The sequence below is a fragment of the Capricornis sumatraensis genome, chromosome 16, assembly GCF_032405125.1.
Source record: "Capricornis sumatraensis isolate serow.1 chromosome 16, serow.2, whole genome shotgun sequence".
Classification (NCBI taxonomy): Eukaryota; Metazoa; Chordata; class Mammalia; order Artiodactyla; family Bovidae; genus Capricornis; species Capricornis sumatraensis.
The window spans coordinates 18,285,027-18,308,594 of NC_091084.1; the positions used below are offsets into that span (position 1 = coordinate 18,285,027).

At 42.0% G+C, this 23,568-nt stretch overlaps 1 protein-coding gene across 1 annotated transcript in view; it reads left to right on the top strand.

Moving 5' to 3' along the window:
• Window positions 1-1,636: 1,636 nt before the first annotated feature.
• Window positions 1,637-23,568, top strand: part of GUCY1A2 (guanylate cyclase 1 soluble subunit alpha 2) — a 474,198-nt gene continuing 452,266 nt past the window's right edge. Inside the window, exon 1 of the mRNA XM_068989029.1 lies at window positions 1,637-1,936. Coding sequence (XP_068845130.1) covers window positions 1,637-1,936 — 300 coding nt within the window. The remainder of the gene's footprint in view (window positions 1,937-23,568) is intronic.

Genomic DNA, 23,568 nt, shown 5'->3' on the forward strand with positions numbered 1-23,568 from the left:
CCATCTCAATTTTAGAACAAGTTCCAGGCTTTCCTGGAGCTAAAGCAAGCACGATGGGGACAGGCACTAAGCGCCACTGTTCTTTTGCCAAGAGACAGGCTTTGGAATGGGGCTTCCCTGGTAGCTCAGTCGGTAAAGAATCCACCTGCAACGAGGGAGACCTCCGTTCGCCCCCTGGGTTGGGAAGATCCCCTGGAGGCAGGGCATAGCAACCCACTCCAGTATTCTTGCCTGGAGAATCCCCATGGACAGAGGAGCCTGGCGGGCTACACAGTCCATGGGGTCGCAAAGAGTCGGACACGACTGAGAGACTAAGCACAGCACAGCACAAGCTTTGGAATGAAGCAGCTCCACAGCAAACCCGGGAGGCTGTTCTTGGGCTTTGAAAAGTCTTTCACTCCCCTTGGCTTTCCGAGCAGCGTTTGCAGCCTAGCTCGAACAGATCACATATTTGGAGCAAAGAGCCAGGAGAATGAAGGACAGGGTAGTGTCATTCCTCGGCTCCCAGGTGGTGGAGTCTGTGGAGGATCTACGCCTGCAAACGCGGCTGCAGGTGGCCAGCGGAGCTGTCCAGCACCAGCACAGAGACGGGAGGTCAGGAGCCTGGGCTCGCCCCAGCCAGGCCGATGCTCGGCAACAGGGCTCTTGCCCAAGCAGACGCTGTCCTCATTCCCTGCCTCTCGGCTTTGGGCTATCTACAAGCCCACGCAGCCTCGGCCGAGGAGGAGAACACCCTTCCTCACCAGCTGCTGCTCCAGCAGGGTGGGTACCAACACGTTGGCCCTCCGCTTCTCTTGTAAGCGACTCCTTGGGAATGGGCGGGCTGGACCCCTCGGCCTTCCCCCTTGGCCTCAGAACTTCCCAAATGAACTCGGAGGGAAAGGTCAATGATGGACTCTAAATGATGGACCCCCAGTCGACTCCACGCCCTCAGGCTTCCCTAAGGCGGCTGCAGAGGCAGGCGTTCCGTCCCGGCCGGGTGCCCCCTTGTCTCAGGGCCCACCGGGCCCCGTCTGCTCCTCAGATGCCTCTTCTGCGAGGAGGTGGGGACGGCGAGAGCTGGGGTGGCGCTCAGAGGACGGCGCCGAAGTGTCCCCGTTGCTCCCGAAGCGTGGCGACAGCACAGAGGCAGAGACTTCCAGTGGGTGCGAAGGCGACACGTGACGGCTGCGGAGAGACGGCGCGGAGGAGGGGGCGCGCGGAGGGAGGAGGCGGGCGGCACGGCGAGGGGAGGCGGGAGGGACGGGCGGGCGGAGCGGGGGCAACAGGGGCGAGCTGGGCGCGCGGGCGGCGCAAGCCTCTGCCTCCGCCGCCGCGCGGCCGCCGCCTCCCAGCCCGGCCGCCCCCGGACTCGCACTAGCAGCCTCCGCGCGAGCGGAGAGCAGCAACGGAGACGCGTCCAGGCGCGCGCCGGGGCGGCAGCGGCCGGCGAACGCGGGCCCAGGGCAGCGCGGCGCTGCAAGTTCCCGCCATGAGCAGTCGGCTCCCGAGGCTCCGCGGCTCCGGGGCCGCCCTCCCGGCCGAGCAGCCCTGCCCCGTCGCCCCCCGGCCGCAGAGCCCCTAAAGCCGCCGGTGCAGCCGCCGCCGCCGCCCGTATTCCCGCCGCCGCCGCCTCGGCCGCCGCAGCGCCGACAGCATGTCTCGGAGGAAGATTTCGTCCGAGTCCTTCAGCTCCCTGGGCTCCGACTATCTGGAGACCAGCCCCGAGGAAGAGACGGAGTGCCCGTTGTCCAGGCTCTGCTGGAACGGCGGCCGCAGCGCGCCCGGGCCGCCCGAGCCCAGCGCAGCGCACGTCTCCGCCCGAGCCCCGGCGGCCGGCGCAGCAGCCGCCGCCGCAGTCAGCGCCGCCACGGCTGGGGCTAGGCGAGCGCAGCGCCGCAGGCGGGTCAACCTGGACTCACTGGGCGAGAGCATCAGCCGTCTGACGGCGCCCTCGGTGAGTAGAGACGAGGGGCAGGGCCGAGCCTTGGGTGGAAGGACGCGGACCGGGCAGGTGGGCGCCAGGCTGGTCCCGCCGCGTGCCAAGAGCCCCGCCGCCGGGAGGGTGGCGGGGCCTAGCCTGGCCTAGTTCCCGATGGCCCCCGGGAGAGACCTGGACTTTGGGCCCTGATGGAAGGGGGCACTGGGATACGGGCATGGAGTGAGACTTCACTCCTTCGAGGGGCTCCTGATTCAAACATCGGTCTGCCCACCTCCAGCATTTGCAACCTCCTTCGTCGCAGTCACCCTGACGGCTCGACGGCTCCTTCTCACCCACCTGTTTTCTTTCCCCCAAACTTTCCCAGGCACTGTGTCTCCTCTCTTCTCCAGCATCCCACAGGAACCCCTACTCCCTTTCAGGAAACTCTTCCCCTCTTCCCCCCACCGACCCCCCCACCCCCTCACATACACACTCTTGCTCTTAGCATGACCTTCTCTGACATTTTGAATTCTGCAGGCTAACTGCCTTCCCTAGGTTGTATTCCTTTTCTAAATCTTTAGGGACCGGTTGTCAGATAATTTTTTGAGTTGTCTTTTGATGAAGAGTCCTCTCATCTCTTGTTTTCTCGCCACCTCATGTATTTTTTTTCTTGGTTACTGGTCATTTATTGGCTCAATCTTCTTCTGTGGGTAACCCGGGTATTTGGTTTTCTAAACCTGTCTTCTGTTTCTTGCACCCCTACCTCATCCTTCACTCTCTGTCCCCTGGATTCTTTAGTGCATTCTCCCTCATTTTTTCAGTTTCCTTATATTAGGCCCTGCGTAACTATCTGTTGAATGAATAAATGCCTGCCTAGCTCTCTCTGCTGTTAAGTCACTTCAGTCGTGTCCGACTCTGTGTGACCCCATAGATGGCAGCCCACCAGGCTCCCCCGTCCCTGGGATTCTCCAGGCAAGAACACTGGAGTGGGCTGCCATTTCCTTCTCCAGTGTATGAAAGTGAAAAGTGAAAGGGAAGTCGCTCAGTCGTGTCCGACTCTTTGCGACCCCATGGACTGCAGCTTACCAGGCTCCTCCGTCCATGGGATTTTCCAGGCAAGAGTACTGGAGTGGGGTGCCATCGCCTTCTCCGTAGCTCTCTCTAACTTGTGCTCAATAGGGATGGCTGTATCATCAGTTCCAGGTGTACTCCAGACTCCCTATGATTCTTGGCATCTTTCCAGAGCACTCTGCCTCATTCCTGGTCAGGCATTTCAGCTACTCTTGACTTTTAATCTTTGCAGTAATGCCAGACTTCTGTTTCAGTCTTTCTTAGACTGTATGAGCTCTGTTTTGAAGGAACTCCATTGCAGACAGAATCCTAAAGAGATTCATCATAAAACCAAAGCTGCTTTTTATTTGCGCCTTGATTGGTTACAAGGATTTCAACTTCTGAAAGCACTTTTAGCTACTCATCTCTGAGACTTTTGCTTCTTTAAAGTTTTCAAAGTGAATCTGAACATTGATCTTGTTTGCCTGCTCTTGAGTCTCCCTTCTGAAAGTACTCTTGCAGTTGACGGTAGGAGGGCCTTGAGAAAAAATTGGATCCAGAGAGACTGGGGACTTGTACCAGGCAGTCCTACAAATATCCTGCGGCTGTTGCCTTAATGGAGTATGGCCTTTTCCTTTAGCAATGAGACTACTGTTCCAGTCATCTTCCTTTTTTGTGCATTTTCCCTTCAATTACCTTTTGCCACTTCCCCAGGAAGCACACTTTTAGGAACTATTTGATGTTGCAAATTGTTGAACTTAAGCCTTTATAAAAGGAGTCCAGTAACCCTGTGCATATATAGTTTTGTGTCAGTGCCCAAAGCAACATTTGTGCAATATACTAATTCTTCATTGTAACAGATTAATATCTAATATGATAATTTTACTAAAGATAAGTATTATATTTTTGTGGGAATTGTTTTGATAATTCTGGAGGGTTTTTTTTTTCCCTAAAAATCAGAATTTACAAATTTTTCAAAAGTTGTGGCAGTGCGTTTGGTAATGCCAGTTTATCATAAGACTACTCTCAGTGACTTATGTTAGAAGTAGATAAAATAAATTGAATGCTACTGTTTACTGCCAAAATAAGAGGGAAGAAACAGTCTCTGACTTTTACCTTTTATAAACATAAAATTTGAATGACTTTGGCTCTTTGCCAGATTAAAAAAACATGTAATCAGGTATTTAGATAAGAAATTTGAAAATAATTGTGATAATCAGAAATAAGCAACAGCTGTATGTACTTTCCATTCTGTAATTCTTTTATATTTTGAAAAAGCTTTTTCACCTGTAATGCTGAAAACATATAGGTGAATATAGTATAACAATTCCAATTTCTTAAGACATGTATAGACCAGTTCTCATTGACTCAGCAAACAGTATATTTCAAAGCAGTGACTATTCTATGTTCTCTACCCCCATTTTCTTTTGTTTGGCAAACTAGAACACTGCTTCAAAAAATTACTGTAAATTTGTTCTCCTACGCTGTCAGCATTCTAAACTTCTCTGGAAACACTTATGTCCTATCCAGTGTCCTTTCATTAGAGCTGAACAACTTAAAAACGAATGAGCAAGCAAAATAACCCAAACCCCCAAAACTCTGAGGATAGCCATTATCAGAGCATTCTTAGATGGACATTTCTAGTTGTTTTGAGTTTTGCAAACCTTCTTGCATTGCTGTGGAACTCTTGTCTTCTTAGTGGTCTCATTGTGGAATGTTGTCTTGATCACTGGAGATTTCTTTCTTTTTTATTCAGAGTAATTTGCAAGTAGGGAAATGGAAATACATTTAATAAATACTATGATATTGCCAAGTAATTCAGCTAGTAATTTGGTCAATGGAATATTCAAATTCAGGTTTTCGATATTTTAAGAGATACTAATAGCTGCATTGATGTTAGCTATACAGGTTATGATACTTCATAACATTTTAATAATAAAAGTAAATTGAATTGATGAAATTGAAAAAAAAAATCCAGAATTCAGGAGACCTGGTTCTCATTCATTGTACCTTGGATAACTAAATACATGTATATCACTGTGTATATCACTTTTACTATCTAGGGTCATTCTTTTCTGTAAATTATTGCATTTAAAGCCTCTCCCTGTACTGACATTCTATGAAGACAGGTATCATCAAGCTTTCAATGTTGTTGTTCAGTCACTCAGTCATGTCTGACACTTTGTGGCCTCATGGACTGCAGCACACCAAGCTTCCCTGTCCTTCAGTTCAGTTCAGTTCAGTCGCTCAGTCGTGTCTGACTCTTTGCAACCCCATGAATTGCAGCATGCCAGGCCTCCCGGTCCATCACCAACTCCCGGAGTTCACTCAGACTCACATCCATCGAGTCAGTGATGCCATCCAGCCATCTCATCCTCTCTCGTCCCCTTCTCCTCCTGCCCCCAATCCTTCCCAGCATCAGAGTCTTTTCCAATGAGTCAACTCTTCGCATGAGGTGGCCAAAGTACTGGAGTTTCAGCTTTAGCATCATTCCTTCCAAAGAAATCCCAGGGCTGATCTCCTTCAGAATGGACTGGTTGGATCTCCTTGCAGTCCAAGGGACTCTCAAGAGTCTTCTCCAGCCCCACAGTTCAAAAGCATCAATTCTTTGGTGCTCAGCCTTCTTCACAGTCCAACTCTCACATCCATACAGACCACGGGAAAAACCATAGCCTTGACTAGACGGACTTTAGTCGGCAAAGTAATGTCTCTGCTTTTGAATATGCTATCTAGGTTGGTCATAACTTTTCTTCCAAGGAGTAAGCGTCTTTAAATTTCATGGCTGCAGTCACCATCTGCAGTGATTTTGGAGCCCCCACAAAATAAAGTCTAACACTGTTTCCACTGTTTCCCCATCTATTTCCCATGAAGTGATGGGACCAGATGCCATGATCTTCGTTTTCTGAATGTTGAGTGTTAAGCCAACTTTTTCACTCTCCTCTTTCACTTTCATCAAGAGGCTTTTTAGTTCCTCTTTACTTTCTGCCATAAGGGTGGTGTCATCTGCATATCTGAGGTTATTGATATTTCTCCCGGCAATCTTGATTCCAACTTGTGCTTCTTCCAGTCCAGCATTTCTCATGATGTACTTTATCTCCCAAAGCTTGTCAAACTCATGTCCATTGAATCAGAGATGCCATCCAACAATTTCATCCTCTGTCGTCCCCTTCTCCTGCCTTTAATCTTTCCCAGCATCAAGGTCTTTACCAGTGAGTTGACTCTTCCCATCAGGTGGCCAAAGTATTGGAGTTTCAGCTTCAGCTTCAGCATCTTTCCTTCCAATGAATATTCAGGGTTGATTTCCTTTAGGATTGACTGGTTTGATCTCCTTGCTGTTAAAGGGACTCTCAAGAGTCTTCTCCAACACCAGTTAGAAAACATCAATTCTTTGTGGTTCAGCCCTCTTTATGGTCCAGCTTTTACATCCATACATGACTCCAACCATAGCTTTGACTATATGGACCTTTGTTGGCAAAGTGATGTCTCTGCTTTTTAAATATGCTATCTATGTTTGTCATAGCTTTTCTTTCAGGGAGTAAGCAGTCTCCATCTGCAATGATTTTGGAGCCCCAAAAAATAAATTATTGCACTGTTTCCATTTTTTGCCCATCTATTAGCCATGAAGTGATGGGACTGGATGCCATGATCTTCGTTTTCTGAATGTTGAGCGTTAAGCCAACATTTTCACTCTCCTCTTTCACTTTCATCAAGAGGCTCTTTAGTTCTTCTTCACTTTCTGCCATAACGGTGGTGTCATCTGCATATCTGAGGTTATTGATATTTCTCCCAGCAATCTTGATTCCAACTTGTGTTTCTTCCAGCCCAGTGTTTCTCATGATGTACTTTGCATATAAGTTAAATAAGTTTTCAATAAGCTCTCACAGTGGCATATGAAACAAAAAGCAAGGAAGGACATATGAGTTTTAAAACTGAGGAAAGTAGATTATTTTCTCAAGTAGGGGCATCAAAGTACTAATTTTTCCACTTAGTTGTTAAAAAATATTTGAGGGTCTGTTATGTCACAAGTATTGTGCAAAGCCTTGGTGATACAAATGCCAAATAACACTTTCCCATTTTTCAACCTCATGAAACTTTAATTATAGCTTTTATTCTAAGTAAACTGTATTGAGGGAAAATATAAGAACTCCAGTTGCTGCGGAGATGTTTAGGGGAAGTTTTATCCTCCACTTTGGTTAGTTTTGTTCACTGCAGATCTCTGGGGTGCAGCCATAAAGAGAAAGATAATCCTAAAGATCTGGTATAAATCACTTATTATGTTATTTATTTTGAAATAATTTACTTGGTAACACATACAAAGAAACAGCTGGGACTTTTTGCATCAAGGGTAAATTTGGGATCTCAGTTTATTTTCATTTTATTTTTATGAATGATGATTGCTTAGACCCCTATCACTTTGACCTCAGTTTTGGGTTTGCTAATGTCAGCCTATCAGTGAAGATACTCTCAGAAATCAATGAGAGTCAGGGCTTTCTTAGGTCTCTTGTCTGAGCACTACTAGCTGTTACAACATTTGTTTGCATGCTCAGTTGCTCAGTCATGTCCAACACTTTGTGACCCCTAGGACTGTAGCCCTCCAGGCACATTACAGATGGCTTTGAAGCCTTCGGAGCTATAGATAGCAGAATGACAGGAAGAAAAGGAACAGAATTGCAAGGATGGCATGTAAGGGGAGGAAAGCTACTTACGTGAGGATTAGTCCAAGAAATAAAGAACAGCAAGGAAAGAAAAAGGAAGGGAAGCTTGAATTTAAGTAGCAAAACAGCAAAATTGTTTTTGGAAAGGAAATTTTACTGATATATGCCAATGGAAAATTGAAAGAGCATAAAAATACATATTTAACTTCTCACTAAATAAAATGAACCCTGTGATGTATAAGGCCTTAAATAAAACCTTAGAAATTGTAAGTGTAACTAACATGTAAATCATGAAAAGTATATAAAATATATTTGTGAGGTAAGGTATTTGACACATTTATGTGTTTTAATTGAAATTTTAAGATTTTGAAGTTAAATGTGGGTTCTAAACTTCTGAGCAATAGATTCATTAAAATTAAAAATGAAACAAAATGTATTCTAGTAGTTTAATGTTTTCACTTTTGTATAAATTAGATACTACAACCTGAAATCAGAATTAATGGCCTTTTCTATTTATATAGAAATATTTCTGTATTCTGTTTTCTATTTCTATTACTTTTCTCTGCTTCATCCCTAGTCATCAGAAACAGCATGGCAGAGTTGAAAGTACAAGGATATGTTTTTTGACAGACAATCTGAATAACTCCTTCCTGAGCCCTTTACTCTATCTAAGACCCTGGGAGAGCCAACTCCTACCTTCTCTGAGCCTTAGTTTTCTATTTTGTGAAGTAGGAATCATGACTACCTTAGAGCTGTGTTGTGAAAGAGGAGCAATATTTCTTGTAAAATTTCTTGAACTTGATAAATGATGGTTACAAGCTGCAATTCATTAGCTTCAGTCAAATTTAAATGCCTCCAAATGACCTATAATTTTTTGTTTTTTTTTTCTTAGTAACTTACTTATGAGTGCATGAGTGCTATGGACTGTAGCCTGTCAGGCTTCTCTCTCCATGGGATTTTCCAGGCAAGAATACTGGATTGGGTTGCCATGCTCTGCTCCAGGGAGTCTTCCTGACATAGGGATTGAACCCGCATCTCTTTTGTCTCCTGAGTTGGCAGGCAGATTCTTCACCACTAGTGCCGCCTGGGCAGACCTTACTTATTAATAACCTTATTAAAAAAGGCTTCCCTGGTGGCTCAGTAGTAAATAAGTGGCAACCCACTCCAGTATTCTTGTCTGAGAAATCCTGTGATTTCTCAGAGGAGCCTGGCAGCGTGGGGTCCCAAAGTCGGACATGACTTAGTGACTAAACAACAACAACAACCTTATTAAAAGAGCTCATTGGTCAATTGATGACATGTACCTAAAAGTATTGGTAAAATTTTTTTAGGCATTGCCCAGTGTAAATTTTATTAGCATTGCCCAGTCTATCCATTAAAAAATTAAAAGTGGAGCCCATTTTTGGCTCCCTGGCTGTGACTCATGTGAGTACATAAATATGTGTAATCATTACAGATTCAAAAATTTCTATCAAACTGTTGAATGTTATGTGGAGGTATGAGTACCATTACTATAAATTCCATAAAAATACTAGATATGTATTTGGTAGAATATGGGTATTTCAATGCAAATTATTTTTAACTTAGGAAAAATCATTAGATGAAAGAAAAATTGTTTTTTTTTTGCTTGCCTGAGAATTTCAAGAGTTCCCCATCCATTGCATTCAAAGTAGTTTGTATGTATGTTCAAAGGCTTAGGCTATGAGATACAACAATTACCCAACTAATAACTTTTATGTTTTGTGTAAGGCACTCTATTCTACCAGCTCAGTTGTTGTACCTTCATTTTAAAGATACATTTTGACTATGGGAAATGACATCAGTGATTATTAGTTTGTGAGTAGAGGTTATGTAATTATATAATCATTTTTACTATATAGTTTATCTACCTTGAAGTAGATATACCTATAGTTTATCTACTCTGAGGTGTGTGAGAGGGGTTGCTATTGTTGTTCAGTTGCTAAGCTGTGTCCAACACTTTACAACCCCCATGGAATGCAGCTTGTCAGGCTTTCCTGTCCTTTTTAACACTCATCAAGAGGCTCTTTAGTTCCTCTTCACTTTCTGCCATTAGGCGGTGTCATCTGCATATCTGAGGTTGTTGATATTCCTCCTGGCAGTCTTGATTCCAGCTTGTGCTTCATCCAGCCCAGCATTTTGCATGAGGTATTTTGGTTTTTCTATGATACAGTGGATGTTGGCAATTAGATCTCTGGTTCTCTGCCTTTTCTAAATTCAGCTTGTACATCTGGAAGTTCTTTGTTCATGTACCGTTGAAGCCTAGCTTGAAGGATTTTGAGCATGTGAAAAGAGTGCAATTGTGTGGTAGTTTGAACATTCTTTGGCATTGCCCTTCTTTGGGATTGGAATGAAAACTGACCTTTTCCAGTCCTGTGGCCACTGCTGAGTTTTCCAGATTTGCTGTCATATGGAGTGTAGCACTTTGAAGTGAAGTGAAGTCACCCAATCATGTCTGACTCTTTGCGACCCCATGGACTGTAGCCTACTACACTCCTCCATCCACCGGATTTTCCAGGCAAGAGTACTGGAGTGGATTGCCATTTCTTTCTCCAGAAGATCTTCCCACCCAGGGATTGAACCCAGGTCTCCTGCATTGTGGGCAGACACTTTACCATCTGAGCCACCAGGGCACTTTAACAGCATCATATTTTAGATTTGTAAATAGCTCAGCTGGAATTCCATCATCTCCACTAGCTTTGTTTTTATAATGCTTCCTAAGGCCTACTTGGCTTCACGTTCCAGGATGTCAGGTAAGTGACCCAACCATTGTGGTTATCTGAGTCATTAAGACATTTTTTGTACAGTTCTTCTGTGTATTCTTTCCACTTATCTTAATCTGTCCTTTAGTGTGTCCATATTTGCATGATATGTTCCCTTGGTATTGCTGATTTTCTTGAAGAGATCTCTAGCTTTTCCCATTCTATTATTTTCCTCTATTTCTTTGCATTGTTCACTTAAGAAGGCTTTCTTATTTCTCCTTGCTGTTCTTTGGAACTCTGCATTCATTTGGGTATATCTTTCTCTTTCTCCTTTGCCTATTGCTTCTCTTCTTTTCTAAGCTGTTTGTAAGGCTTCCTCAGATAAGCATTTTACCTTGTTTCATTTCTTTTTCTTGGGGATGGTTTTGGTCACCACTTCCTGTACAGTGCAGTGAACCTCTGTCCATAGTTCTTCAGGCACTGTCTATCAAATCTCATCCTTTGAATCGATTTGTCACTCCCAGTGTATAATCATAAGGGTCCCATCACTTCATGGGAAATAGATGGGGAAACAGTGGAAACAGTGTCAGACTTTTATTTTTTGGGGCTCCAAGATCATTGCAGATGGCGTCTGCAGCCATGAAATTAAAAGACGCTTACTCCTTGGAAGAAAAGTTATGACCAACCTAGATAGCATATTCAAAAGCAGAGACATTACTTTGCTGACTAAGGTCCGCCTAGTCAAGGCTATGGTTTTTCCTATGGTCATGTATGGATGTGAGAGTTGGACTGTGAAGAAGGCTAAGCGCCGAAGAATTGATGCTTTTGAATTGTGGTGTTGCAGAAGACTCTTGAGAGTCCCTTGGACTGCAAGGAGATCCAAGCAATCCATTTGAAGGAGATCAGCCCTGGGATTTCCTTGGAAGGAATGATGCTAAAGCTGAAGCTCCAGCTTTGGCCACCTCATGCGAAGAGTTGACTCATTGGAAAAGACTCTGATGCTGGGAGGGATTGGGGGCAGGAGGAGAAGGGGATGACAGAAGATGAGATGGCTGGATGGCATCACAGACTCGATGGACATGAGTCTGAGTGAACTCTGGGAGATGGTGATGGACAGCGAGGCCTGGCGTGCTGTGATTCATGGCGTCGCAAAGAGTCGGACACGACTGAGCGTCTGAACTGAACTGTAACTGAATGGCTCAGGGGTTTTACGTACTTTCTTCAACTTAAATCTGAATTTTGAAATGAGAAGCTCATGATCTGAGTGGCAGTCAGCTCCAAATCTTGTGTTTGCGAGCTTCTCCATCTTTGGTTGCAAAGAATGTAATCAATCTGCTTTTGGTGTTGACCATCTGTTGATGTCTATGTGTAGAGTCATCTCTTGTTGTTGGATGAGGGTGTTTGCTATGGCCAGTGTATTCTCTTGGCCAAACTCTGTTAGCTTTTTCCTTGTTTCATTTTGTACTCCAAGATCAAACTTGTCTGTTACTCCAGGTATCTCTTAACTTTTTACTTTTGCATTCCAGTTCTCTATGATGAAAATGACATCTTTTTGGGGTGTTAGTTCTAGAAGGTCTTATAGGTCTTCATACAATTGTTCAGCTTCAGCTACTTTGGCATCAGTGGTTGGGGCATAGACTTGGATTACTGTGATATTGAATGGTTTGCCTTGGAATTGCACAGAGATCATTCTGTCATTTTTGAGATTGGACCCAACTACTCCATTTCAGACTCTTTCATTGACTATGAGGGCTATTCCATTTCTTCTAAAGGATTCTTGCCCACAGTAGTAGGCAAGATGATAATGATATTCAGATGATACTCTTGCCATCTACTGTTTGACCACATCCAATTTACCTTGATTCATGGACCTAGCATCCCAGGTTCCTATGCAGTATTGTTCTTTACCGCATCAGACTTTACTTGCACCACCAGACACACCCACAGCTGGGCATCAGTTAACTCTCTAGTTGCTGTGTGCAGCTTCTTATTGTAGTGGCAAGGCCTTCAGGAGTTGCAGCGCATGGGCTCTAGAATGTGCAGGCTTTAGTAGTTGTTGAGTATGGGCCTAATTGCCCGACAGTACATGTAATGTTCCTGGACCAGGGATCAAACCTGTTTCCCTGCATTGGCAGACAGATTCTCTACCATTGGACAACCAGGGAAGTCCTTTTTTGTTTTATCTTGTTGCCTCTAGCATATAGAGCTGAAGGTAAACCTGCATGTTTTTTTGAATATGGTAGTAAAATTAGTGGGTTATCTCTAGACATAAACACTGTTTACTGTGAATTTCACACACATCTAGGAAGAAAAAAATTATGTGGCATAAGTAGGGAAAATATTTACAAGAACTGGCTCGGCCTTTAAGGACTACACCTTTGCAGGCCCTTATTTGTTGCATAGACCAATGGTTAGGTCAAAAGTCAAAGTTCTGCTGTTTAAATTCTGACTCATTTTAACATTCTTATTTTTATCTTGCATTTAGTATGGTACCTGATACTTAATGGATTTTCAAGAAAATGTTCAGAATAAGTGAAAGATGTTCTTAAGAATTATTATTATTCATAATATTTATTAATATTATTATTGTTTATCCAATTATAGTTGTTTCTCTTTTGTTTAATTTTTTCCTGTGCTATATTTGGTTCAATCAAATAAAATAGATTTCATACCCAGTCTCTGAGAGATGCTTTCAAGTATGCAAACCTGTTTGAATTTTACTTACTCTTGCCATTTAAAGCAAAACTTCAGAATGAAGTTGTGCTAAACAGAAAGAAAATGAAAAAGGATCCCTCTGCTGGAACTCCTTGAGAGGCCCATTTATATTTTAAGAAATTAGATAAATGTAACAACTCTCTCAGTCTCCAGTAGAAGTCTGCTTATATTTTCTGTGCAGCTCTTTTTCTGGTGGGAAATGTTTGTCAGGAAGTGGGCTGCTGTCACCAAAAATCCATTGTTAGGGTAAAAAAATATTGCTCCTTAAATATCACTTCAAGACAGGATCTGAAGATCAAGACTTATGTGCTGTAAGCTCAGGGCATCTCATAAAATTGAAAATTTCAGGGTAGATTGATTTAGGAAGTAAGGGAGCCGGAAATATCTTGGAAGACTGGAGATTTGTTATGGCTGTTTGGTGGAACTGAGAAAGAGTGAACATTCTTATAAATAGAACAGTGAGAAATCACTTCCTGCCCAGGCTTTATTTGGGGTTTATTAAACAGTTCTTCATTTGAGCTAGAGGTTATCAAACGTCAGTGAACAAAAGAAATACCTGAAAATGATTGTTGGAATGCAGATTACTGGGCTTCTTTCTCAGAGGGCCTGTTGTTTTTTTCCACCTGTTTTTTTGGTTATCTAAATGTAGTTGATTTACAATCTTGTGCTGATTTCTGCTATACGGAAAAGTAATTCAATTATATATACATGTCCTTTTTTAATATTCTTCCCCATTATGGTTTATCATAGGCTATTGAATATAGTTCACTGTGCTATACAGTAGGACCTTGTTTATCCATTCTGTATATACTAGTTTCCAATCCCAAAGAAAGGCAATGCCAAAGAATGTTGAAACTACTGCACAACTGCACTCATTCACACACTAGCAGAGTAATGCTCAAAATTCTCCAAGCCAGGCTTCAACAGTGTGTGAACCGTGAATGTCCAGATGCTCAAGCTGAATTTAGAAAAGGCAGAGGAACCAGAGATCAAATTGCCAACATCCACTGGATCATGGAAAAAACAAGAAAATTCCAGGAAAACATCTACTTCTGCTTTATTGACTATGCCAAAGCCTTTGATTGTGTGGATCACAATAAACTGTGGAAAATTCTGAAAGAGATGGGCATACCAGACCACCTTACCTGCTTCCTGAGAAATATGTATGCAGGTCAACAAGCAACAGTTAGAACCAGACATGGAACAACAGACTGGTTCCAAATTGTGAAAGGAGTACATCAAGGCTGTATATTGTCACCCTGCTTATTTAACTTACATGCAAAGTACATCATGAGAAATGCTGGGCTGGATGAAGCACAAGCTGGAATCAAGATTGCTGAGAGAAATATCAATAATCTCAGATATGCAGATGACACCACCCTTATGACAGAAAGTGGAGAGGAACTAAAGAGCCTCTTGATGAAAGTGAAAGAGGAGAGTGAAAAGCTGACTTAAAAGTCAACATTCAAAAAGCTAAGATCATGGCATCCAGTCCCATCACTTCATGGCTAATAGACAGGCAAAAAATGGAAACAGTGACAGACTTTATTTTCTTGGGCTCCAAAATCGCTGCAGATGGTGACTACAGCCATGAAATTCAAAGATGCTTGCTCCTTGGAAGAAAATTTATGACCGACATAGACAGCATATTAAAAAGCAGAGACATTATTTTGCAACAAAAGCCTATCTAGTCAAAGCTATGGTCTTTCCAGTAGTCATGTGTAAATGTGAGAGTTGGACTGTGAAGAAAGCTGAGCACTGAAGAATTGATGCTTTTGAATTGTGGTATTGGAGAAGATTTTTGAGAGTCCCTTGGACTGTAAGGAGATCAAAGCAGTCAATCCTAAAGGAAATCTGTCCTGAATATTCATTGGAAGGACTGATGCTGAAGCTCCAATACTTTGGCTACCTGATGCAAAGAAATGATTCACTTGAAAAGACCTTGATGCTGGAAAAGATTGAAGGCAGGAGGAGAAGGGGACGACAGAGGATAAGATGGTTGGATGGCATCACCAACTCAGTGGAGGGAAGCCTGGCTTGCTGACGTCCATGGGGTCACAAAGAGTCAGACACGACTGAATGACTGAACCGGACTGACATACTAGTTTGCATCTACTAACTACAAATGCCCCCTCCATCCTTCCTTCACCCTCCCTTCTCCTTGGCACCATATGTCTTTACTGTTAAATTGTAGTTTTGGTGATATAGAGTTCTATTATTTTTCTGTTGACCTATCATGATACAATGGTATTGAGTAATAATTACATAATCACAATAGTGAAAGATGATTATCAGTTTTCACAATCAATAGCCAGGCAAAAAATAAAAGATAATTGCAATTGTAAGCCATAATGGAAACATAAGGAACTTAACAATGTAAAAATACTTAAACACAATTTGGGGGTCAGGCACAGTGATGTGGTAAGTGGAAGTGCATACATACATGTACATGTTTTCATATGCCCAGCAGTCTATATCTTTTGATTTGTGCATTTAGTCCATTTACTTTTAAGGTGATTATTGATATGTATGATCCTATTACTATTTTCTTAATTGTTTCGGGTTTATTTTCTGTAGGTCTTTTCCTTGTCTTGTGTTTCCTGCTTAGGGAAGTTCCTTCAGCATTTGTTATAAAGCTGGTTTGGTGGTGCTGAATTCTCTTAACTTTTGCTTGTCTGGAAAGCTTTTGATTTCTCCATTAAATCTGAAGGAGAGTCTTTCTGGGTAGAATATTCTTGGTTGTAGGTTTTCCTTTTCATAACTGTAAATATATCATACCATTCCCTTCTGGCTTGTAGAGTTTCTGTTGAGAAATCAGCTGATAGCCTTATGGGAGTTCCCTTGTATGTTATTTGTCATTTTCCCCTTGTTGTTTTAATATTTTATCTCTGTCTTTAATTTTTGTCAGTTTGATTGCTATGTGTTTTGATGTGTTCCTCCTTGGGTTTATCTTTCCTGGGACTCTGTATGCTTCCTGGACTAGTTGACTATTTCCTTTCCCATGTTTGGGAACTTTTCAACTATTATCTCTTCAAATATTTTCTCAGGTCCTTTCTTCTTCTCTTCTCCTTCTGGGACCCCTATAATGTGCATGTTGGTGCATTTCATGTTGTCCCAGAGGTCTGTTAGGCTGTCTTCATTTCTTTTCATTCTTTTTTTTTCTGTATTCTGTTCTTCAGCAGTAATTTCCTCCATTCCATCCTCCAGTTCATTTATCCATTCTGCTATTGATTCCTTCTAGTGTATTATTGATCTCTGTTTGTTCTTTAGTTCTTCTGCTGCCGCTAAGTCACTTCAGTCGTGTCCAACTCTGTGCGACCCCAAAGATGGCAGCCCACCAGGCTCCCCCGTCCCTGGGACTCTCCAGGCAAGAACACTGGAGTGGGTTGCCATTTCCTTCTCCAATGCATGAAAGTGAAAACTGAAAGTGAAGTCTTCTAGGTCTTTGGTAAACATTTCCTGCATCTTCTCCATTGTTTTCCCTAGACTCTACGTCATCTTCACTATCATGATTCTGAATTCTATTTTGGTGTTTCGCCTATCTCCACTTCATTTAGTTGTTTCTCTGGGGTTTTGTCTTTTCCCTTCATCTGGGACATAACTATCTGCTTTTTCATCATGATTAACTTTCTGTTGTATGGTTTTTGTTTAGCTGCTGTAGAATTGTGCTTCTTCTTCCTTTTTCTGTCTTCCTTCTGATGGATGAGGATTCCTGATGAGAGGTACTGGCTATGGGAAAAGTTTGGTCTTGCTCTGGCCCAATCACTGCATGGCAAATCGATGGGGAAACAGTGGAAACAGTGACAGACTTTATTTTTTGGGCTCCTAAATCACTGCAGATGGTGACTGCAGCCATGAAATTAAAAGACACTTGCTCCTTGGAAGGAAAGTTATGACCAACCTAGATGGCATATTCAAAAGCAGACACGTTACTGTGCCAACAAAAGTCCGTCTAGTCAAAGCTATGGTTTTTCCAGTATTCATGTATGGATGTGAGAGTTGGACTATAGAGAAAGCTGAGAGCCGAAGAACTGATGCTTTTGAACTGTGGTGTTGGAAAAGACTCTTGAGAGTCCCTTGGACTGCAAGGAGATCCAACCAGTCCATCCTAAAGAAAATCAGTCCTGAATATTCATTGGAAGGACTGATGTTGAAGCTGAAACTCCAATACTTTGGCCCCCTGATGCGAAGAACTGACTCACTAGGAAAGACCCTGATGCTAGGAAAAATTGAAGGAGGAAGGAGAAGGGGACTACAGAGGATGAGATGGTTGGATGGCATCACGAACTCAATGAACATGAGTTTGAATAAACTCCAGGAGTTTGTGATGGACAAGAAAGCCTGGCGTGCTACAGTCCATGGGGTTGCAAAGAGTCGGACATAACTGAGGAACTGAACTGAACTAAATTGGCGGGCAGGGCTTTGCTCAGTAAAGCTTTAATTCAAATTTCTGCTGACAGGTGGGGTGCACTCCCTCCCTGGTAGTTGTTTGGCCTGAGGTGACATGTGGTGAACCCCTGGTGACCCTCACCTCCACAGGAGACCCTCCAACACTAGCTGGTAGTTTTGGTTCAGTCACCTGTGGGGTCCCTGCTCCTTTCCTCTGGATGTTGGTATGCACAAGATGTTGTTTGTGCCCTCCACGACTGGAGTCTTTGTTTCTCCCAGTCCTGTGGAAAACCTGTAATCAAATCATGCTGGCCAGATTCCCTGGAGATTCAGTTCCTTTGTCTGATCCCCAGGCTGGGAAGCCTGATGTGGGATTCAGAACCTTCATAGCAGTGGGAGAACTTCTTTGTTATTATCGTTCTCCAGTTTGTGGGTCATTCACTCAGCAGGTATGGGATTTGATTTTATCGTGATTGCGCCCCTCCTACCATCTTGCTGCAGCTTCTTCTTTGTCTTTGGACATGAAGTGTGTTTTGTTGGTGGGTTCCAGTGTCCTCCTGTTGATGGTTGTTCAACAGCTAGTTGCAATTTTGGTGTTCTTGCAGGAGGAGATGAATATACATCCTTCTACTCTGCCATCTTGAACTGGTGCTTGTATCTTTTTGAATTATAGTTTTTGTTTGGGTATGTGCTCTGGAGTGGGAATGTTGGATCATATGGCAACTCCACTTTTAGTTTTTTGAGGAACCTCCATAGTGTTTTACATCCCCACGAACAGTGTAGGGGGATTCCATTTTTCTCCATACCCTCTCCAGGATTTGTCTGTTTTTAATAATGGCCTGTCCAACTGCTCTGAGGTGGTATCTCACTGTAGTTTTTATTTGCATTTCCCTAATCATTGGGCTTCCCAGGTGGTGCTAGTGGAACCTACCTGCCAATGCAGGAGACATAAGAGACACAGGTTTGACCCCTGGGTCAGGAAGATCCCCTGAAGAAGTGTAATGTTGAGCATTGTGTCATGTGCTAATGGCCATCTGTATGTTATTTTTGCAGAGATGTCTGTAGGTCGTCTGCCCATTTTTTGGACTGAGTTATTTGTTTTTTTAGTTGTTGAATTTTATGAGCTGTTTGTATATTTTGAAAATTAAGCCCTTGTCAGTAGCGTCATAAATATTTCTTCTCATTCTACAGGTTGTCTTTTCATTTTGTTTATGGTTTCCTTTGCTGTGCAATAGCTTGTATGTTTCATTAGGTGCTCCTGTGGCACCCCCCTCCCCCGCCCCGCCCCACTGCTGGCTTTCATTTCTGTTGCCTTGGGAGAGTGATCTAAGAAAACATTGGTACTATTGATGTCAGAAAATGTTTTGCCTCTGTTTCCTTCTAGGAGTTACGTGGTGTCATATCTTATATTTAAGTCTTTAAGCCATTTTAAGTTTATTTTTATGAAAGGTATGTGTGTGTTTTCTGACTGCATTTATTGATATGAAGGTGTCCAACTTTCCCAACACCACTTGCTAAAGAGACTGTCTTTTTTACATTTTATATTCTTGCCTCCTTTGTTGAAGATTAATTGACCATAAATGTCTTGGTTTCTTTTGGGCTCTTTATTCCTGTGGTCATGTATGGATGTGAGAGTTGAACTGTGAAGAAGGCTGAGTGCCGAAGAATTGATGCTTTTGAACTGTAGTGTTGGAGAAGACTCTTGAGAGTCCCTTGAACTGCAAGGAGATCCAACCAGTCCATTCTGAAGGGGATCAGCCCTGAGATTTCTTTGGAAGGAATGATGCTAAAGCTGAAACTCCAGTACTGTGGCCACCTCACGCGAAGAGTTGACTCATTGGAAAAGACTCTAATGCTGGGAAGGATTGGGGGCAGGAGGAGAAGGGCACGACAGAAGATGAGACGGCTGGATGGCATCACTAAATCGATGGACATGAGTCTAAGTGAACTCCGGGAGTTGTTGATGGACAGGGAGGCCTGGCGTGCTGCGATTCATGGGGTCACAAAGAGTCGGACACGACTGAGCGACTGAACTGAACTGAACTGATTCCATTATTCCATATGTCTGTTTTTGTGCAAATACCATGCTGTTTTGACTCTTGTAGCTTTGTATTATTGTCTGAAGTCTGGGGAGGGTTATGCTTCCAGCTTTGGTTTTTCCTCACAATCTCTTTGGCAATGCTGGTCTTTAATGGCTCCAAAAAATTTTAGCATTTTGTTCCACTTATGTAAAAAATGTCATGGGTAATTTGATAGGGACCACATTAACTCTGTAGACTGCTTTGGATAGTATGGCCACTTAAATAATGCTAATTATTTTAATCCAAGAATATGAGATAGCTTTCCATTTCTTTAAATCATCCTCAATTTCCTTTGTTAATGTTTTATAGCTCTCAGTGAGTCTTTCACCTCCTTGGTCAGGTTTATTACTAAATATTTCATTTTTGGATTCAATTTTAAAAGTTTTTTGTTTTGTTTAAGATGGTGATAGAACAGAATTTAATTTCAAGTTTTTAAATTTAATTTTAAGAAAATTACAGTTTAAAAATGATTCTGTAGCTCTTATCTTAGGATCACCAGACTGGCCATTTTTTTTTTCATTCAGTTTTTAAAAAATTAAATTTATTATTTCATTGAAGGATAATTGCTTTACAGAATCTTGTTGTTTTCTGTCAAACCTCAATATGAATTAGCCATAGGTATACGTTTATCTGGGGAAGGCAATGTCATCCCACTCCAGTACTCTTGCCTGGAAAATCCCATGGATGGAGGAGCCTAGAGGGCTACAGTCCATGGGGTCGCTAAGCGTTGGACACGACTGAGCAACTTCCCTTTCACTTTTCACTTTCATGCATTGGAGAAGGAAATGGCAACCCACTCCAGTGTTCTTGCCTTGAGCATCCCAGGGACGGGGGAGCCTGGTGGCCTGCCGTCTATGGGGTTGCACAGTCAGACACGACTGAAGCAACTTAGCATACATATATCCCCTCCGTTTTGAACTTCCCTCCCATCTCCTTCCCCACCCCACCCCTCTAGGTTGATACAGAGCCCCGTTTGAGTTTCCTGAGCCATATGGCAAATTCTTGTTGGCTATCTATTTCACATATGGTAATGTAAGCTTCTGTGTTACTCTTTTCATACATCTCACCCTCTCCTTCCCTCTCCCCATGTCCGTAAGTCTATTCTCTATGTCTGTTTCTCCATTGCTACCCTGCAAAAACATTCATCGGTAACATTTTTCTAGATTCCGTATATATGCATAAGAATATGATATTTATCTTTCTCTTTCTGACTTACTTCACTCTATATAATAGGTTCTGCTGCTACTGCTGCTAAGTCGCTTCAGTCGTGTCCGACTCTATGCGACCCCGTAGACGGCAGCTCACCAGGCTCCTCCGTCCCTGGGATTCTCCAGGCAAGAACACTGGAGTGGGTGGTTCATCCATCTCATTAGAACTGACTCAAATGCATTCCTTTTATGGCTGAGTAATGTTCCATTGTGTATATGTACCAAAACTTCTTTATCCATTCATCTCTCGATGGACATCTATGTTTCTTCCATGTTCTAGCTACTGTAAACAGTGCTGCAATGAACAATGGGATATGTGTGTCTTTTTCAATTTTGGTTTCCTTGAGTATTTGCTTAGGACTAGGATTGCTGGGTCATATGGTAGTTTTATTCCTAGTTTTTTAAGTGATCTCCATACCATCTTCCATAGTGGCTGTGTCAATTTACATTCCCACCAACAGTGCAAGAGTGTCCCCTTTTCTCCACACCCTCTCCAGCATTTATGTTTGTGGACCTTTTGATGATGGTCATTCTGACCTGTATGAAGTGATATCCCAATGTAGTTTTGAATGCATTTCTCTAATAATGAGTGATGTTGAGCATCTTTTCATGTGTTTGTTAGCCATCTGTATGTTTTCTTTGGAGAAATGTCTGTTTGGGTCTTTTCCCCACTTTTTGATTGGGTTCTTTGTTTTTCTGGTGTTGAGTTGTATGAGCTGCTTGTATATTTTGGACATTAATCTTTTGTCAGTTGTTTCATTTGCTATTATATTCTCCAATTTGAGGGTTGCTTATACTTTCCTTTGCTGTGCCAAAGCTTTTAAGTTTAATTAGGTCCCACTTGTTTACTTTAGTTTTTATTTCCATTACTCTAGGAGGTGGGTCACAGAGGATCTTGCTTTGATTTATGTTGTTGAGTGTTCTGCCTATGTCTTCCTCTAAGAGTTTTATATTTTCTGATCTTATATTTAGATATTTAATCTATTTTGAATTTATCTTTGTGTATGGCATTAGGAAGTCTTATAATTTCATTCTTATATCTGTCCAGCCTTCCCAGCACCATTTATTGAAGAGGCTGTCTTTGCCCAATTGTATATTTTTGCCTCCTTTGTCAAAAATAAGGTACCCATAGGTATGTGGTTTTATTTCTGGGCCAGTACCATACTGTCTTGATAACTGTAGCTTTGTAGTGTAATCTTAAGTCAGGAAGTTTGATTTCTCCAGCTCCATTCTTCTTTCTCAAGACTGCTTTGGATATTTGGGGTCCTTTGTGTTTCCATATGAATTGTGAATTTTTTTTGTTTTAGTTTTGTGAAAAATGCCATTGGTAATATGATAGGGATTGTACTGAATCTGTAGATTGCATTTGGTAGTATAGTCATTTTCACAATATTGATTTTCCTATCCAGGAACATGGAATATCTCTACATCTGTTTATGTCATCTTTGATTTCTTTCATTAGTGTCTCATACTTTTCTGTGTTTCCTTAGGTAAGTTTATTCCTTTTGTCTTCTTAGGTAAGTTTATTCCTAGATAGTTAATTCTTTTTGTTGCAATGGTGAATGGGATTGATTCTGTAATTTCTCTTTCTGATTTTTCATTGTTAGTGTATAGAAATGCAAGTGATTTCTGTGTAGTGATTTGTATCCTGCAACTTTGCTAAATTTGCTGATTAGCTCTAGTAATTTTCTGATCCTATCTTTATGGTTTTCTATGTACAGTATCATGTCATCTGCAGTTACTGAGAGCTTTACTTCTTCTTTTCCAATCTGGATTATTTTTATTTCTTTTTCTTCTCTGATTGCTGTAGCTGGGACTTCCAGAACTATGTTGAATAACAGTGGTGAAAGTGAATATCCTTGCCTTGTGCCTGATCTTAGGGGGAGTGCTTTCAGTTTTTCACCATTGAGAATAATGTTTGCTGTAGGCTTATCATATATGGCCTTTACTATGTTAACAAGGTCGGTTCCTTCTATGCCCATTTTTGGAAGTTTTAATCATAAATTGGTGCTGAATTTTGTCAAAGGCTTTTTCTGCATCTATTGATTTTATCATATGGTTTTTATCTTTCCATTTGTTAATATGGTGTATCACATTGATTGATTTGCATATATTGAAATATCCTTACATTCCTGGAATAAACCCACTTGATCATGGTGTAAGAGCTTTTTGACATGTTGCTGAATTCTGTTTGCTAAAATTTTGTTGAAGATTTTTGCATCTATGTTTATCAGCGATACTGGCCTGTAGTTTTCCTTTTTTGTGTTGTCTTTGTCTGGTTTTGGCATCAGAGTGATGGTGGCCTCATTGAATGAGTTTGGAAGTGTTACTTCCTCTGCAATTTTTTGAAAGATTTTTAGAAGGATAGGCATTAGCTCTTCTGTAAATGTTTGATAGAATTCTCTTATGATGCCATCTGATCCTGGGCTTTTATTGTTTGGGAGATTTTTGATCACAGCTTCAATTTCAGTGCTTGTAATTGGGTTGTTCATAATTTCTATTTCTTCCTGGTTCAGTCTTGGAAGATTGAACTTTTCTAAGAATCTGTCCATTTGTTCCAGGTTATCCATTTTATTGCCATAAAGTTATTCATAATAATCTCTTATAATCCTTTGTATTTCTGCATTGTCTGTTGTAACCTCTCCTTTTTCATTTCTAATTTTGTTGATTCGATTCTTCACTCTTTTTTTCTTGATGAGTCTGGCTAAAGGTTTGCCAATCTTATTTATCTTCTCAAAGAACAAGCTTTTAGTTTTATTATTTCTCTCATTTCTTTTTCATTTATTTCTGCTTGGATCTTTATGATTTCCTTCCTTCTATTAATTTTGGGTTTTTTTTTTTTTTGTTCTT